This window comes from Sus scrofa, chromosome 8 (genome assembly GCF_000003025.6).
Source record: "Sus scrofa isolate TJ Tabasco breed Duroc chromosome 8, Sscrofa11.1, whole genome shotgun sequence".
Lineage (NCBI taxonomy): Eukaryota > Metazoa > Chordata > Mammalia > Artiodactyla > Suidae > Sus > Sus scrofa.
In genome coordinates, this window is record NC_010450.4 from 67,517,369 (window position 1) to 67,536,674 (window position 19,306).

Genomic DNA, 19,306 nt, shown 5'->3' on the forward strand with positions numbered 1-19,306 from the left:
AAGAGACAGCTTACACAGAACGTCTGTGCATGTAGCAGTGGTATGCACCACCTGCAAGGAGTGTATGTTGGTGTGTCAGCTGATCAGAAATATTTATTGGGCATCCCTTGATACAAAGTCCAGTTCTACAGACTAAGAAATCAGCCCCCTTGCCCTCCCGTGGATTCACAGTCAAGGTAAATCAATGAAGCAAAGATGTTAGAAGCTGCTGTAAAGCAAGCGTGAATGAGTTAGTGACTAAAGGACAGTCCTGTTTCTCAGGAACTGGACCTGGAATTCAAAGCCAGATAACACTTAAGAGTGACTACACTTCCCAAAGGAGGGTATGAGTGTTGCTTAGGGATCAGGTTTTTCCATTCAGTAGGGAATACTCTACTGCTACAATAAGCAAGGAAAAAATCCCCTGAAGATGAAATGGAAAGTGTTTTTCGGTAACTGTGAAAGTATCTGGAGAGTCACCTGTGGCAAGTCCATTGGCTTTTACTGACACGGTTTTACTCGTTAATATCACTGCACACCAGGAAAACCCTGTCCTGCCTGGGAGTTGCCAAACATATTAAACATAATGACAAAGATGCGTGTCTCAGTAGGTATTTTGGCAAAGCCAAATGGCTGTTTACCAAGAATCTTCATAGCATGAAGTCTGTACAGCTTAGTGCAGGGCTTCTAAACTGGGATCTGTGATCCAAAAAATTATAAAATTTTATACCTGTGAATTTTTTTTTCTGGAGGGAAGATCCTTAGGGTTCATTCGATCCCCCAAAGAAAAAAATCAGTGTTTAAAAAACATGCAGTTTTGTCATAAGATCAGACTCTTAGCCCTTCATTCAACACACATATGAGTTTCCCACTTAAAACTTATTCTCCACACTATGCTAATCCTAAGGTACAGCACAGTGAACATGCCTGCTCCTTTGTATTTTCTGTGCTTATTGGCAAGTGAAGCGTGGGGGGTACTTCAGTGAGTAAAATGCCAGTCATTGCAGTTCAGTGTTAAAAGAGCCAAAATATTTTCTCAGGGAGTTCTAGGGAAAATTTCCAGTTGAAGTAATGTTTGAATTAAGACCTAAAGGGGGAGTTCCCATTGTGGCTCAGCAGAAACAAACCTGACTAGTATCCATGAGGATGCAGGTTTGATCCCTGACCTCATTCAGCGGGTTAAGAGTCCAGCGTTGCTGTGAGCTGTGATATAGGCTGCAGACGTGGCTCATACTCCTCATTGCTATGACTATGGTGTAGGCCAGAAGCTGCAGCTCTTATTCGACCCCTAGCCCATGAACTTGCAGTTGCCACAAGTGCAGCTAAAAAAGAAAAAAGGATTTAAAAAAAGAAATATTTCTCCCAGTTAATAGAACAATAAAACAACTACTACTCTTAGTATTGAATACCAGCAACATGCAAATTTCTGATGAGACTTTCTGTTTTCACTTATTTATGTGTGAACCTTCCCTTATGTTTTTTTATGAGTATGTATTTCTTTTACTAGGAAAATTACAAGCTAGCAATGCTCAAAGATGCTTAAATGAAACCACTTTAACTGAAGTTGATGAAAAATCAAGGCTACAATTATTTTAATAAGTAAACATGTTAATGGCATCCAAAGTATCACATAACTCTATGTAAAGGGTCTTTCTGCATTTAATGCAACACCTGCATCCACACACACGTATGTATGAAATTATATAAACCTGATTTAAGTCATGTGGCTATTATAGTTTTGTTATGATTAAGTGAGCAAATAGTGTTATATGTATTGGGGCCTAAAAGAAGGCTCTATTTGCTCACAAAAGCTTAATTTTGTCTTTCATTTTCATTTCCCACAACTATCAGCATCTAATTATGTCATATCCAGATTCCTATACCTACTTTCAGCTTTTTTCCCAAACCATTTCTCTTCCTGTACTGATTCTTTCTTTATAAAATTGCCAAGTGAGCCTCCATGGCAGTGAACTTTTCATTCATTTCAGGTACAAGAGCCTATTTCATGCAGCCTCGATATGGAACATAGAATATTCCTGAAGTGGTGGTCGTGATGGGGGTGTAGCGGAGGAGGCATCCTGCAGAACTTTGTGCAAAACAGTTTCCTCTTAGTAATATACCCCTATATATTATCTCACTTAATCCTTACAACAACCCTCTGAGACTGGTACTGCTCTGATCCATATCATAGACTGACAAATTCAGAGAGGTAGTAAGTGGTAGAAGCAGGATTCAATTGGAAGAGGCCACGGTTCAGCCTGCACGCAGCTCTCCTCTACCAGGATTCAGTGAGTGTAAGTCCAGCAATAGACCTGCTTGTAATAAGGGACATCTTCCCAGTCTCTGGTGGTGTATTTCCAGCAGCTTTGTACAGAACTGGACACAGCATTGACCAGCTATATCCAGTGAGCATCCAGAGGAGACCAAAAGCACACCCATATGTGCTAAATTTAATGTTTCTCCAGTGGATGTGCAAAATGCTGTGCACAGCCATCTGTGGTAGCAGTAAAGCGCATGATTATGGACTGTGTGAAACAGTAACTACATTGAATCCTTACTCTTTAGCCAAGGATTCCTGTGCCCTTCTTTGGGTAATTTACTTATCAAATGTATTTTCAAACTCCTTTTCAGTGCTTACCTGTTTGAACCAGGCTCCAATTCCGTACTTCATCAAAACCCTGATAATTCTTGTTCTGATACTGTTCCTGTTTTAGAGTCTTCCCACTGATGTTGAACTAGAAAAGGGAAAGGACCCTTCACTCCCTTCATCCTTGACCCTTCTTTAACAAATTCAGCACCCTTCATCTCCTGAGTTGTTGGGTACTGTCTGCATCCCTTGATCGAAGGCATTTACAAGCTTTCTCCAGTGATTGATTTTAACCGATGTGATTCCTACTTGAGGAAGCTGTCCAGAAAGTTCTTTAGGGCAAAACTTTTCTTTTGCATCCTTCAGAATGCCTCCTTGTGCTGTGCACTGTTTATGGTTGCTATCCACCACGCTTTAGGTGAACTCATTAATGCCCCATAACTCCAGAAAATAATCACTTTTCAAAGAAAAAGTCACTGAAATACCTTCCCTCCATTACACACAACCTATGATTTCTGGGTATTTTAAATTTTTAAAAATCATTTTATCTCTTATTTCAGACTCACTCCATCTTATTTTAGAAACAAATTTAAAGTAGCAAATAGTTTGTTGTCATTTAATATATCCATGAATAATACTCAGTGCTGATGAAAAGTATGGCAAGGCTCTGCTAGTAGTATATACGTTGCTTCAGCCTTTCTGGAAACCACTCTATGTGTGTGAATCAGGAGCCTTGATTACACCAGACATCTATCCTAAGTGAGTAATTAGATATACAGGCAAAACATACAGGTATATGTATTTATCATATTATTATGATTTATCATATTATTATGATTTAAAGTAGCAAAATGCTACTTTAAATGCAACTTTTAATAGCCTAACAAGGAAAATTGTTCAAATAATTGTAGGACATCAATGCAACAAGCACTAATAATGATCCTGTGGGAGAATATTAATGGCATAGGGTATTGTTTAGACTATAATAAGATTTAAATGCTGTCACCCAAGTCACATATACACATAGTCACAACTTGTTTTATTTTATTTATTTATTTTGCCTTTTCTAGGGCCGCTTCCTGCAGTATATGGAGGTTCCCAGGCTAGGGGTCCAATCGGAGCTGTAGCCACGGGCCTACACCAGAGCCACAGCAACGCAGGATCTGAGCCATGTCTGTGACCTACACCACAACTCACGGCAACGTCAGATCCCTAACCCACTGAGCAAGGGCAGGGATCGAACCCGCAACCTCATGGTTCTTAGTCGGATTTGTTAACTAATGCACCACGACGGGAACTCCACAACTTGTTTTAAATAGAGGTACATGTACACACAGTGAAAGGAAATGTACCAAAAATGTCAAAAGAGGTTTTCTCTGGATAGCAGAATTACAGATGATTTTGTATGTTCTTCATAGTTCTTCATGTCTCCCTCTCTGAAAAAGGATCTATTGCTATGACCAGGAAAAAACGATTTTTTTCTTTAAAGAAAAAAGCTTTATGAAAACTATAAATGTAGAGTGATCCTTCTAATTGAGAGTTAAGTGACTTTGTGATAGAGTTTCCCACATCCCTAAATGGGAACAGTAGCCTAAAAGCAGAGCTCCTGCTTTGGATTCAATTTCTGGTGTAATTTTCTAGTATCTCTTTCTGGTAGACACTGAATTTCTCCAGGTCGCATGCTTTGTTCTCACAGCTGTCTAGGTGCTGCATCAGGCTGCCAGGGTGACCCCCATGCTTAGACCTAGGTGTACTTGGACCAGCATTTGATTCATTCCTTTCCTGAGCTCAAAAAATAAAACTGGAGTCGTTGGGATTATCTCTCTTTACAGAACTGTGTTATTCTTTGCTTTCGTTCTGGCACTCCTCCTTTTGTAATTTACCTGCCCTCAGTGAAATTACTGGAACGTTTGTTGCCACCAGCCCGGTTAACCTCAAATTTACATGGTCAGGTTCTCGAGTTGTCATTACTGCGCACAAGGCAGTCTTTGCGAATGTCTCGAGTGAAGAGATTAGAGCTTTTATTGCCCTCTCAAGGAGCCTACCAGACTAAGTTCTTGGGACAAGCTTCATCCTTTCTTACTGCTCTGCTCTGGGAATAGCCTTGCTAGTCACTCTTTGCTAGGTAAGTTTTACCCACCTACCTACCTGGGGGAGAAGTACCAGCAGAGTTCCATTTGCACCCCAGTCCATAATTAAACCATAGACGACCTACATGCTGCCTCTGAGCGGATGAAGCGTGCTCTCCCTGAAAGCAGCTTTCTCCATCCCATTTCAGGTCTGCTTTGTTTCTTCACAACCCCTTAGTTCTTCTGCCACTGGTGTCCACTTTAGGCACCATCATTAACTACAGTGTTTTACTATTATTGCTTTTCATCCCCAGTGGTGAGCTTTTCCTGGACATCTTTTGTTTTTGGTTTTTTTTGCTTCATTCTTTAAAGTTTTATGAAGTATAGTTGATTGACAGTGTTGTGATAATCCTGGATTTTTTTTGAGTGGAGTTTTTAATTTGTGCCTTTCTTAATATTGTTCACATGAACTCTTCTTGGGTTTATCGCTTCCAGGGCCAGGAGGTCATTTGTCCTAAACTAATCACGGACATCTTTATCATCTTCCAGAGGTAAATGTTGTACCAGATTAGATAACTACCACTCAGTGATGGAGCTCAGGTTGGAGTTCAAGTTGCTGGATTCCCAAGCCTGGCAACCTGGGAGCCCTGGCAGGGAAGAGAGCAGGGCTGTCAGTGAGAGCACCCACAGCATTCTCTGCTCTTCAGTTGTGGTTCTGGATTACTACATGGGTTTTGGTGCTGCCTCTTTTCCCTGGGGGAGGTGGAAAGTATAATGGGGCACGATTTTCCATTGTGGTTCCTCCAACTGCCGCCAATCCACTGGGACTGCTGCGAAGTTCTTTTGAATATAGGGGAATAAATACTAAAATTCATTCCCTTGCAATTTTCATATTTGAACTTTGCCAGAGAACAAATAGAAGACTCTGATGAGCTTACAAGTACATGTATAGATGGACATTGAAACAGACTTATTGCCAAATGGCCCCGAAGCAAGTATTTATTTTTCATTATAATTAAATTTCTCTCAGTGGGTTAAGGGTCTGGCATTGGCTGCAAGCAGTGGTATAGGTTGCAGATGTGGCTCAGGTCCCGTGTTGCTGTGGCTGTGGTATAGACAAGCAGCTGCAGCTCCAATTCAACCCCTAGCCTGGGAACTTCCATATGCTGCAGGTGCGGACCGAAAAAGAAAAATAAAAAAAGAAAATAATGGAATTATTTCAGAAAATATATTTAGTATTACTATGTATATATTATTCTAGTGAAAACAACTTCATCTAGTTATAAAAATAATATGTATGCATTTAAGAGTCCCAGAATACAGAAAAGTAAAAGATAGGAAATAATAGAATTCACCTAAAATTTTAGCACCTGTCAATGACCATTGGTAAGATTTAGTAATCAGATTCTTTTTTTTTTCATTATTATTATTAAAGTATAGTTAATTTACAATGTTTCATCAAGTTCTGTTGTACAACAAAGTGACCCAATCATACACATTTCTCTATGCTATACAGTAGGATCCTACTGCCCATCCATTCCAGATATGACAGTTTGCATCAGCAAAACCCCCCAAATGCCTATCCCTCCCACTCCTTCCACTTCCCCCACCTCTGCCCGGGAACCCCAAGTCTGCTCTTATTAGCCATGCTCTGTTTCTGTTTTTTGTTTGTTATTTTTAGATAGAATCATCTGTTCCATATTTTAGATTCCACAAATAAGTATATGGTGTTAGTCTTTTTCTTTCTGGCTTACTTCACTTAGTATGAGAGTCTCTAGCTTCACCCATGTTGCTGCAAATGGCATTAGTCTTTTTATGGCTGAGTAGTATTCCATTGTATATGTTTATCACATCTTCTTAATCCTTTCATCTGTCGATGGACATTTAGGTTGTGTCTGACACTTGGCAATCGTGAATAGTGCTGCTAGGAACATAGGGGTGCATGTATCTTTTTCAGTGAGAGTTGTGTCTGGATATATGCCCAGCAATGGAATTGTTGGATCATATGGTAGCTCTGTATTTAGTTTCCTGAGGTACCTCCATACTGTTTCACAGTGGTTGTACCAGTTTACATTCCCACCGGCAGTGAGGAGGGTACCTTTTTCTCCACACCCTCTCCAGCATTTGTTATTTGTTGACTTGTTAATGAAGGCCATTCTGACTGGTGTGAGGTGGTACCTCACTGTAGTTTTGATTTGCATTTCTCTAATAATTAGTGATATTGAGCATTTTTTCATGTGCCTGTTGGCCATCCATATGTTTTCTTTGGAGAAATGTCTGTTTAGGTCTTCTGCCCATTCTTCAATTGGGTTGTTTGGTTTTTTGGTGTTGAGTTGCATGAGTTGTTTGTATATTTCGGATATTAGACCCTTGTCTGTTGTATCATTGGCAAAGATTTTTTTCTCATTTTCTCTATTTTTGTTCTTTTTAATGGTTTCCTTCAGATTCTCTTTTTAATATATACTCATGAAGTTCATTTACAAGCTCACACAACTTTATACATGTAAGATCATCTCTCACCTGTGTTGTGTGACCTGCCTTTTTCTCTTCAGCATCTTTTTACATCAGTAAATAGAAGTCTGTATCACCCCATTTAATGTCTTCCGTTGTCTAGATGTGCTGTGATTTCTCTAACTCCCTTATTTTAGACATTTAGATTATTTCTAAATTAGGCTACCAAAGACAGTTTTGGTACATCATTATGTTTATAACTTGAACACTTTTAATTTGAACAATTTCCATTTTTAGAAGTGGAATTTCTGGGTCAAATATTAATGTATTTTAATTTTTTAATACACATTTCCAAACTGCCGTAAAAACTATGGGATCATGAATTTTCGTATTGGCTACCTCTTTGCAGGCATTTTTATCTTTTACTGCTGGAGCTGGTTGTGGTTTCTCACACTGCATTAAGATCTTAACTTTCAAAGGAAACAGTTGTGGTTTTTTAGGACAGTTGATTTAGCAGCTGTAAAGTGATGATAATGTTTTATCTTTTTTTTTTTTTCTTTAAAAGCTAATGACAGGAGTTCCTGTCATGGCTCAGTGGTTAATGAATCCAAGTAGGAACCATGAGGTTGTGGGTTCAATCCCTGGCCTCGCTCAGTGGGTTAAGGATCGGGTGTTGCCGTGAGCTGTGGTGTAGGCTCAAATCCCACATTGCTTTGGCTCTGGGGTAGGCTGGCAGCTAAAGCTCCAATTCGACCCCTAGCCTGGGAACCTCCATATGCTGTGGGTGCGGCCCTAGAAAAGGCAAAAAGACAAAGAAAAAAAATTAATGACGATGTTTTAAGTAGCAGAGAATGAGTTTCACTGTTGACTGTGCAGTGAGATGTTTCACTCTTTCCTGAGATTGCTAAAGTTTGCTTTCTGGGATGAAAAGGCGGCTGGAATTTTTTTTTCTTTCTCCTAGAGCTGCAAGACTTAGGGTGCACGTGAGATATACTGCATCTTATCTGAGAATTTCACGGAGTCCTGTTCTCTGGGCAGCAGCCACTCAGTTCAAGTCCAGTGAACAAGAGATGTGATTTGTTGCCATTGCAGCCATTCCTGCAAGAGGGCAACGGGTCTTCTGGTGTGAGGGATGCTCCTTTTCCTCACCCTCTCTCCCCTTCAGGCCCTGTGCCACCCAACTGCTCACCCAACTTAGGAATCTGCTTTATCTTCTCTTATCTCTAATACCAATTGATTTTTACCTCATGTCATTGTTACTTCATTCTCCTCCAGGGCAGTGTCTCTGGACATTTCATCCTCGTATCTCTTGTACTGTGCTAACTGCCTTAGTAAATAACTCAAATGTTGATAACTATAGAGGGGAAACCTGCATTTCTCCTCCTGTATATCTCTTTTACTTTCATGCATAATGCTTCACTTCTGACACTTCTAGTCATTAAATGTGGGAGGGTTTTTCCAATACCAAGCAACTCTGCGACACCAGCTGGATGACAGTTCTGACTCTATCTGCCTGGGTAGCATCAGATCCCACAAGTGAAGGGCACAGTCCCACGGGACAGCCGCCACCCTCACCCCATCCTCCACTGCACCTGCCAATTGTATGTAGTACAACGTCTATCTGACTGCGCTGTAAATCGGAGGTTTCCATAACCTCCTCTCCCTTGAATTTGATTATTTGCTAAACATCTCACAGAACTCAGGGAAATACTTACTTCCAATTGCCAGTTTATCAAAGGATATAATATAGGGTGAAGATATACAGCCAGCTGAAGAGACAAATAAGGTGAGGTCTGGGGGGTTCAGGGTGCAAGAGCCACCTCTGTCCCTGTCCATTTGGGATACGTCACCCTCCTGGTATGTGAATGTGGTCACTAACCTGGAAGTGTTCAAAGCTCATGCTATTGGGATTTTAAGGAGGCTTCTTCACATGGACAAGACCAATTCTTAGCTCCATTTTCAGCCCCTATCTCTCCAGAGGAGTAGAGGGAAGCTGATAATTCCAAGCTTCTAATGATGGCTTGGGCTTTCTGGGGGCAAGCTTCCATCCAGGAGCCCACCCAGAGTCACCTCATTAGAGCAAAAGATGCTCTTAGTTTCTTAGCACTTAGGAATTCACAGGGTTTCAGGAACCCCATGTCAGGGACTAGGGATGAAAATACATTTCTTGTTAAAAATCACAATATCACAGTCACTTAATATTAGTTTTTCCAGGACCGTTTGTATTTTTTTGCTGATATTTTTGTTTTTTACTATAATTTGGGGAGAAGATAGATGTTGGCCTAAATTACTGGTTTATTAGGACAGGACTTGTTAGCATTTTTAAAAATTAGCTCGACAGTTCATTTGCTAAAGTTTATCTTTATGTTACCAACATAATTATATTATTGTTAGTTTAATAGCACCTCAGCTGTTAAATTTGCCACATGGTCTATTTACATTGACTTATTTTTTTCCGTCTTTTTAATATTTAGTGGGTTTTTTGTTTGTTTGTCTGTTTTGTCTTTTCTAGGGTCACTCCAGCGGCATATGGAGGTTCCCAGGCCAGGGGTCGAATCAGAGGTGTAGCCACCAGCCTAAGCCAGAGCCACGGCAACGCGGGATCCGAGCCGCGTCTGCAACCTACACCACAGCTCATGGCAGTGCCGGATTGTTAACCCACTGAGCAAGGGCAGGGATCGAACCCACAACCTCATGGTTCCTAGTCAGGCTCATTAACCACTGCGCCATGACAGGAACTCCGTTTTGTTTTTTGTTTGTTTGTTTGTTTGTTTGTTTTTTCCCAATCCCATTCCCTCTATTTCCTTTGAGTAATTGTGGCACATAAACTTAGAGGGCTCCAGTTTGCAGCCAAATCGGAATATAGGGCACACACTGGTTTCTTATAAAATTGACTGTTTTCTTATAAAGTTGACTGTGAGGTGCAGAGTACTTTAAACTAACTTTTATTTTCACAACAGTCCTTCAAAGAGTTATTTGATCAGTTAAGCGGGGCTTCAAAAAGACTTTCCTCCAAGAAACTGTAATAAACTTTTAAAAAGTAGCAGTCTAGGAGTTCCCGTCGTGGCACAGTGGTTAACGAATCTGACTAGGAACCGTGAGGTTGCGGGTTCGATCCCTGGCCTTGCTCAGTGGGTTAACGATCCGGCGTTGCCGTGAGCTTGGTGTAGGTTGCAGACGCAGCTCGGATCCCACATTGCTGTGGCTCTGGCGTAGGCTGGCAGCTACAGCTCCGATTCGACCCCTGGCCTGGGAACCTCCATATGCCGCGGGAGCGGCCCAAGAAATGGCAAAAAGACCAAAAAAAAAAAAAAAAGTAGCACTCTAAATCAAAGATACCTAGCCCCAAGGAGACAGTGTAACTTGGTTATTTTTGTCTTTAAACCTGACTGTAACTTGGCTCGTCTATAGTAATAACACACCTGAAAAGTGAATATATTAAGAAGAGCGATCTCACAAGCATGGGCACATAAAGGATGGAGAGGCACTTTGAGTCCATTCAAGTACTTCTCAGAAGGGAAGGAACTTCAGCCAGTTCCCTTGTCCAGAGAAAAAAAAGTAACCACGCAGGGCCCAATGTCAAAGCCAGGGCCCCTTCTATAGACCACACTACATCATCATTGAGTCACTGTGTACCATAAGAGCAACTGTTTTACTGTACCATCTAGTTAAATTAGTTCCAGAACTAACTAAATTAATCTGCTCATGTATTCATTCTTAGACTCAAACAGGATAGTAGCTGGGAAAATAGTTCAGTGAACCTCAAAGCCTTTCTTCCTAATGGGGCCTTTGTACACTTCCAGCCTCTCTCTCATATCTCCTGACTTTAAAAATGTTTTTGTTCGTATGCATCTTAAAAATAAGATGATAGAGTCTGTTAGGAGCAGCATTTTTAACCACTTTAATGCAGGTGTTTAGAGTGGAGTCGTGGTCCTGATGTTGCATCACCAGTCTCATGGCATCACACACTATGATGCCAATGCAATGCAACTTAGCATCTCTAAGCTGTGCAGACCTTTCCTGTAAGTGTTTTGAATGGGAACTGAGGCTGTCTGTTTAGCCAGAGTAACTTTGGAAGTTCCCCATTACCCTGGCTTTAACATTTATAGGGCACATCTGGGACAATTCTGATTGCTAACTCTGAATTATGTATTATCTATAGCAAAATTTTAATCCAGACCTGTCTTCTGTATCAACCACCCAGGCTTTAGGTTACTCTTCTTTGCAATTTATGAATATGTATTATGATACAAATTAAAGTTAATACAGCTTTTAGACCAGGTGAAACGTGCTTAAGGCTGCAAAGTATTGTCCCTAGAAAGATGAAATGTTCTGGGAAAGAGACAAGAATTGGCCATGCTGCCTGCTATCCACCTCTTTGATTCATGCATTAGATTCTTTTGTTATTGTTGTTTTAATAATTACAACGTATTCCGGAGGGTACAATTTAAAAAAAAAAAAAAAAACCTTTTGTAAATCCTTCTCTGGGGATTATTAAGGAAGATGATGGAGTCCATTCTTTATTACGATAAAATCCCAAACATGCCAAGGCGAAGTAGAGAACAACTTGAGAAGGAAAAAGCATACCTCTTACCTTCCAGAGGAGCAGGGGAAGAGGGCTGTTTTACATTAATTCCATCACTCTGGCACTCATCATTTTAAATTTTGTGTTAAAAACGAAACACAAACTATGTCTTGTTGGAACAGAAAAGTGCTCTATAGATGGGACATGCCCAGGAGAAAGTCAGAGGGATTCCTCATACTCGTCATCCATTTCTACCCAGAAATTCCTTTCCAGAGCTCCTGCTCAAGTCTTGGAGGTTCTTTATATTTTGTTTTTTTAAACAAGCAGATTTTATTTTACTAGGTGACAAATACAGTTTCTAGTTAAAGAAATTGAGTTCCTTTTGTGGCTCAGCAGGTTATGAACCCCACTAGTATCCATGAAGATGCAGGTTCAGTCCCTGGCCTAGCTCAGTGGGTTTAAGATCCGTTGTTTCTGTGAGCTGTGATGTAGGTCACAGATGTGGCTAAAATCCCATGTTGCTATGGCATAGGCCAGCAGCTACAGCTCTGATTCAGCCCCTAGCCTGGGAACCTCTATATGCCGTGTGTGTGTGGCCCTAAAAAAGAAAGAGTAAAATAGGAAGTCACCTTATTGATTTTCACAGTCATATAGCAAGCCTATAGGTATAGAGCAGACTAAATAGACGGTTAAAAGAGTAGATCCTGTGAGTCCATAATCCTACATAATATAAACCTGTAGCATATTACATCATCAGAAGATTATTCTTGAAAATCATTTATGTAAATATATATGATGTATTTTAATGCTAATTCACTATGAAATAATAGCTGGCCCTTACTGTGGTTTTTTTTTTTTTCTGTATGAAGCACTTTCTAAGTGCTCTACACCATACAGAGCCACATTTTTTTTTTTTTTTTTTTAGCAATGCACGCCTGGCATTTGGAGGTTCCCAGGCTAGGGGTTGAATCGGAGCTGTAGCTGCTGGCCTACACCACAGCCACAGCAACTCAGGATCCAATCCATGTCTGCAATCTACATCATAGGTCCTGGCAACACCTGATCCTTAACCCACTGAGCAAGGCCAGGGATTGAACCTGTGTCCTCATGGATGCCAGTCAGATTCATTTCCGCTGAGCCACGATGGGAACTCCCCCAGATCCACAATTGTAAAATCCAAAAAACTCTGAAAACCAAAAGCATTTTTCATAAATTTGCCTGAACTCATTGCATGCTAAAACATGACCTCAATTTACTTGAGGCTATTTGTAAGTCTTTATTCATCCTGTTTAATCTGAATATGCATTTATTTCCTGCAGAATTACTAAGGTGCTCGATTGTGAAATGCTGCCCCAGGCACTGCTAGTTCTGCTTGTTGGTGGGCCTCAGTATGTACCATTGTACCTTTCTAAAATTTGGAGTTCCCATCCTGGCTCAGTGGTAATGCCCCGGTATCCATGAGGATGGGGGTTTGATCCCTGGCCTCTATCAATGGGTTAAGCATCTGGTGTTGCCGTGAGCTGTGGTGTAGGTCACAGACAAGGCTCAGATCCCTAGTTGCTGTGGCTGTGGTGTAGGCCAGAAGCTGCAGCTCTGATTCAACCCCCAGCCTGGGAACTTCCGTATGCCTTGTGTTGCCCTAAAAAAAAAAAACCAAAAAAAATGAAATAAAATAAAATTTTTAAAAATTCTGAACTTCAAAATATATTTGGCCAGAAAATATTCCGATAAAAGGTTTTGAACCAACGTTTACTCTTTCACTCCTTGCAACAGTTCTGTAGTGATAGGTACCGTTCTTTGCCCTGTTTTATAGGAAACTGACTGAGGAAAAAGAGATAAGTATCTGAACTAAGGTCATCCAGCCCATGAGGCATGGAGCAGGTACTGGAACATGAGCCCAGGTGTTCCACTCTTGGGTCTGTTCTCTGAGCCATCGTATTCTCCTACTTCTGTTTATAAAGTACTTACCTGGGGATGTTGATGGAAACTAGGAATTTATTCCTAGTTCTCTAAGCTGTACTCTTGTGCTTGTTTTTCTAAATCACTAATTTCTAGACTTTTGAATTAGGAGGTAGTACAAGTGTAATAGTGTGTAGATACTTGCATTCTTTTTTTTTTTTTTTGGCCGCACCCACAGCATATATAAGTTCCAAGGACCAGGAATTGAAACTGTGCCACAAGAATGTATACATGTATGTGTGACTGGGTTGCTTTGCTGTACAGTAGAAAATTGACAGAACACTGTAAACCAGCTATAATGGAAAAAATTAAAATCATTTAAAATTTTTTAAAATCCAAAAAAAATTTTTAACTAAAAAACAAAACAATGCAAGAAACTGTGCCACAGCAGCTACCTGAGCTACTACAGTGACAGTGCTGGATCCTTAACTTGCTGCACCACAGGGAACTCCAAAATTTGCCTTCTTTTTATATTACCTCTCTTTGTGTCTGACCTAACCAATAATCTTGATATATGTAGTTTTCAAAAAGTTCCATATTAATCACATGTTGCTTTACTAGATCCCCATCAGCATCCCTGTTTCTTCAATTTAAATTTAAATTTCAACTTTCTATATATTTGTACTTTTTTTTACACATCTTTGTAGACTAACTGACCATGTATTTGACACCAGAATGTAACGTTCCAGTCCACTGGAAAATCACTGTGCAGCACGAAAACTAAACTTAACCAATTTAATTACCGTGATAATTTAATGAACTAGTGAGAATAGGACAAATGGTAAGTTCTTTTTCTAGGTGATTATTCCAAGTTATTGCTTCAGACCCTATGTTGGCTTTCAATGATACATTTTTTAAGAAAGAGGGCTTATCATGGGCAAAGTGTTCTTTGCCCATTTTCTCATTTTTGTCATGCTTCATGCTCTGAGAACTTACCTTTATTAGCTGTGTATTTACACATATAAAAGTCACATGATTTTGTGAGCTTAAGTATGAGTATTGCAGTGGTTTGTAATATAATGGTTTCAGAGTTACCAAAATATGAAGTTAATACATTTTTTAAAATTTCTATAGGTTCTCAAAATTTATTTCAGAACAAATAATGATCTTATAGCTTTAAGACAACATTAGAAGCCACTATAATATCAGTATCTATTATATTTGTAATCTTGACATTGTCCTTTTGCTTCACATGTAATATTCTGCGTACAAGAACACGGAATTTATAGTAAGAGGAGAGAATACTATGAATAATCGTCTGTTTTTACTGAATTATAAGTGATTTATTTTGTCTGTCTTCGAAAAACTTCTTTTCCTTTCTCTTTGTTTTGGGGAAGAGAGCTGTCAGGGTGGAAGGCATCAGGAAGGGTTTTTAGATTTTTCTTTCATTGCTTTAAATCACTAGTTTTGCATCATGCTGTTTGGCCTGAGTCTAAAAAAACATTTCACGTGTTTTTCAGCTTCACTGAAGGGATCAAAATAAGTATTACATGAAGTCAATATTGTGTGCACTTAGAATACAAAGAACCTAAACTTGGTTTTTAATGGGGGAAAAATGTTACGTTTTTGTGGGATATCAATCTTTGTTCCACTTTATTAGAAGGTTTGAAATTATTAGTCGTAGCTTTGAGACACAATAGTTGTTACCTCTGCTTGGTTAGTGTCAGATTCTTCCATGGGTGTGTTCCCAGCGCTTTTCACTGCTAATCTCTGGGTTAAGCCCAAAGAGTTCTAGAAATCTCCCTTTCAGTTATCCCTTTTGAAACCTTGTTTTTAATAATACTTTTCTTTCTTGGCTTGCATGACATTTTATCTTTCTTTTCCTTTCTTTTTGCCGTTTGCAAAGACTCTTGGGAGGATTTGACAGATTTGGTGGAGCAAATGCGCGATGATACAGAAGGTGCGTGCCTCGCCAACATCTTTCAGCTTTTGTTCCCTTTCTTTCTTTTTTCCTTTTGCTTTTTTCTTTTTTTTTAAATTTTATAACCATTTTTTAATTGTTTTCCATAAGAGGAAGTGTCCGCTTTAGGTTTTATTTCCCATGACAGTAACTGGAGCAGTAAGCAAATTTGCCAGATTTTCCATGCAGGTATTTCTTGCAAGATTAGGGTTTTCAGAGCCTTGTATTTAAAATCTTTATAGTTCCAAGTAAAGTGGCATTAATACATGTTTATGTTGTTCTTTTGGGATATTTGTGAAATAACATGTTCAAAGGGGATTTTATTTCACGATTACATCATTTTTCTATGGCTGTTTTTTCATTTGCTTGTTAGAGGGAAGATGGAAGTTTTTTAATCACTCCTGAAAAATATATATTATACATATTTCTATGAATTCCACAAACAGTTTGAAAACAGAGATCCCAGGAACTTCAAGTATTTGGTCTGAAATGTGCTCTGATTTGTAGATTCCCATTACATGAAGTCATTTTGAGCTTTGTCATTTAATAGCATTCCTTTCTGGTGGAATAGCATCAGCACATATGTTCTGATGTAAGAAGATTCCTTAAACCCATAATTATTTCTTCTGTGATTGGCACCTAACTTTAGGGAGCTCAAGGTGATTTACACATTTTATAATAAAAATGGATAAATTGCAGTTTGGCTGCACTTTATCATTTTCAGTCTCCCACTTGGGCTAGGCAGCTAACCGTCTCCCAGCTTCCAAGGACACTCTACTAGCACACCTCCCACCGCCACTCTGCCCACACTGGCCTTTTCACGGACGAGGAGCTGCCCTCAGCCTCCCCCCTGCCCTGCACCCCCTTCAGCTCCATGAAGCCCCCCTCACAGCTTCAGCCCACATTCATTTCTCTACTCACTCAAGTCCCGCAGAACTCGGAGTTTACGGCTTTTTGCTTGTTCTCTAATTCTCGTGATATTAGAGAATATCCTAATTAATAATATTCCTAATTAAAGTGTAATAACCTTGAGAGCACATATTGCCCTAAACTCTTAGTATCTGTTATCAGACTTGGGACAGTGTTGTCTTTGGTAGTTGGTCACTCTAGGCAAAAAAAACCAAGGCAGTTTTCTCTCTCCACTGATGCCCAGTAGTTTCTTCTTCCGCACTTTACTTTGAATGACTAATTATCCTGAATTTCATCTCACTCCCCATAGTCAAACTATCTTCATAGTCCATCTTTGATTCTACATTTAATACAATTAGTTATATATATTTCAATGAAGACAATCAATATTGTCTAGTTGATGGACAGTTCAGAGACAAGACAAAAAAGAGGATGGTATGATTCATTCAAGGAATACTATTTACTATGTTCGCTGTTATTATTATTTTAATCAGGCACCAGACAGGTTTAAGGTTTTGATTCCTTTAATAGACTAGGTTCTAAAGAAAAATGTTGCGTAAAAAGGCCAACAAATCTGTGCTCGTCTTAGAGACTTATTCCATATGACTTAGCCCTTGCAAAATGGCATTTCTTTGATATGAGGTACTACTGCAAGAATCATGCTTACTATGAGAGTCAGCTTCCTCTTTTTCATTTCTTTTTGCTGGAATTTTTGTGAATTATTACCATAGGGGAAATAAAAAAGGGAAAATCTAGAAGGTGTGAATTGTATTACTTTGGTGACCTTAGTAGATTACCAGTCAAGTGGTGTATGGTGATGTGAGCCAAAAACCTGTTTACAGGAAAGTCTCTCTGGAATGTAGTTCAAAAAAAGAAAATCAGAGTAGGGGAAGGAAAATGGCTTTTACTTGTTAAATTTTTTTGAGTCATTTCATCCTATCTTCTTTATGTAATTTTCTGCATCTCATCTCTTTTCAGTTATATGAAATGCTAGAATTTTACTGTTTACATAACTTAGAGTTTGTGTAAATGAGTACTTGTAACAGGAATGAACATGAAAATCAACCACAGAATTTTTAAAAAGGGGGGAAGTCAAACTAAAATGGAAAGTTAAGAAATTAAAATTAAAAAAGAAAAAAGAATGAACATGAGTTGTGGAGTGTTACCCACACAGTGCCCATAGCAGCTCAGCATCTGGGGAGGCACCTGAGTCAGACTGGAGAAAGGTGATGATATATGTAGACTTCAGATCATCTCAGGAGACCTTCACTGCTGAGCTGTTTTAATTTGTTTCTTATCTGTTGATGTGGATGTGTCATAAGAGTTGGCCTTTTAATAGGCAGAGTGTTACACTGACTTCTAGCCTCCTTCAAAACTGCCTTTTAAAATCAGAAACTCTAGGAGGTCACAGATTCGGGGTTTGGTTTTTGTTTTGTTTCGATTTTAGCAAGATGGGTTTTTCTGGTGAACTGATTTCTTACACTGATCATTGGTTGGTTTTATACTCAGCATCTGTATATTCCTTTTAGTAGAAAAAGAAAATACGAAATGTTTTCCTAGGGTGGAATCGTACCATGCTTACAATACTGATCCATTATCTCACATCTCATCTCAAGGATAGCTGTTAATTTGGGTCTAAAAGTTTTGAAACTCACTAGAAAATTATGATGATTAAATGAAATATAAAAAGGCACATGGTTTACTATCTTTAGTTTCTCAATAAACGTTGAATTCCTGTATGTACTCATTACAAGCCTTTTAAACAGACTCTGTGAGTCCACAGCTGCCTAGATTGCTGCCCGCCTCGCTGAGCACTGGGGCGCCTGGGATGCTATTGGAATTAGGGAAATAATATTCCTGTGTGAACTATTACCTGATCAAGGTTATTTACTCATCCCTTGATACATTTTGCAAGGTCACACTTAATGTCTGCCATTTTGAAAAATGGAAGGAACATATCTAAGAAATGTACTTAGATCTTTCATTGTGTCGCACAGACATTCAATAAAGGTTTATTTTCAATTATGTAAAAATGTTAAAGCTATTTATGGAGGACTATAATAATTTTAATAGCTAACAATTTTTTATTCTTAGTACATACCAAGCATTTCTAAATACTTTAACATGTGATCTTGTTTGATCTTCAAAACCCTATCATCATTTTATGGATAAAGAAAGTAAAGCCTACAAAGTTAAGAAATTTTCCTAGTGGAGTTCCCCTCATGGCGCAGCGGAAACAAATCCGACTAGGAACCATGAGGTTGCAGGTTCAATCCCTGGCCTTGATCAGTGGGTTAGGGATCCAGTGTTGCCCGTGAGCTGTGGTATAGGTTGCAGACGCGGCTTGGATCTTGCATGGCTGTGGCTGTGGCTGTGGCATAGGCGGCCAGTGGCTACAGCTCCGATTTGATCCCTGGGAACCTCCACATGCCATGGGTGCAGCCCTAAAAAGACCAAAAAAAAAAAAAAAAAAAAATATATATATATATATATATATATATATATATGAGTTACTCTAGTTTTGTAAGGTGTTACTTTGGGGCGAGTAGGGTGAGTACACACTATCTCTCTATTATTGCTTACAACAGCATGTGAATCTACAACTGTCTCAAAAAGCATAAAAAGAGAAACGTACATAGGGTTACACAGTTTGGGGAAGCGTTCAAGTAGAGTTCCAGCTCCAACAGACCAGCTCCAGAGCTCCTGCTCTTAACCGCCACACCAATGTTCAAAGCAAGTTGTCCCTCAAGAATACTTTTTCATCAAACCGCCATGCACATACCATTTGTTTGTAAATATCTGGAACAAATGTTTCATGGGAGTTCCTGCCGTGATGCAGTGGGTTAAGAATTCAACTGCCCGGAATTCCCGTCGTGGCTCAGTGGTTAACGAATCCGACTAGGAACCATAAGGTTGCAGGTTCAATC

General features: G+C 39.4%; 1 protein-coding gene across 11 annotated transcripts in view; it reads left to right on the plus strand.

Annotated features, from left to right (window-relative positions):
* Positions 1–19,306, plus strand: part of RUFY3 (RUN and FYVE domain containing 3) — an 87,593-nt gene that overhangs the window by 22,817 nt on the left and 45,470 nt on the right. For 2 of the 11 annotated variants that reach the window (XM_005656514.3, XM_005656517.3), the window contains exon 2: positions 15,417–15,470. The exons of the other annotated variants lie outside the window; for them this stretch is intronic. In XM_005656514.3, the coding sequence (XP_005656571.1) occupies positions 15,417–15,470 (54 nt within the window). The remainder of the gene's footprint in view (positions 1–15,416; positions 15,471–19,306) is intronic. 11 annotated transcript variants of the gene reach the window in all.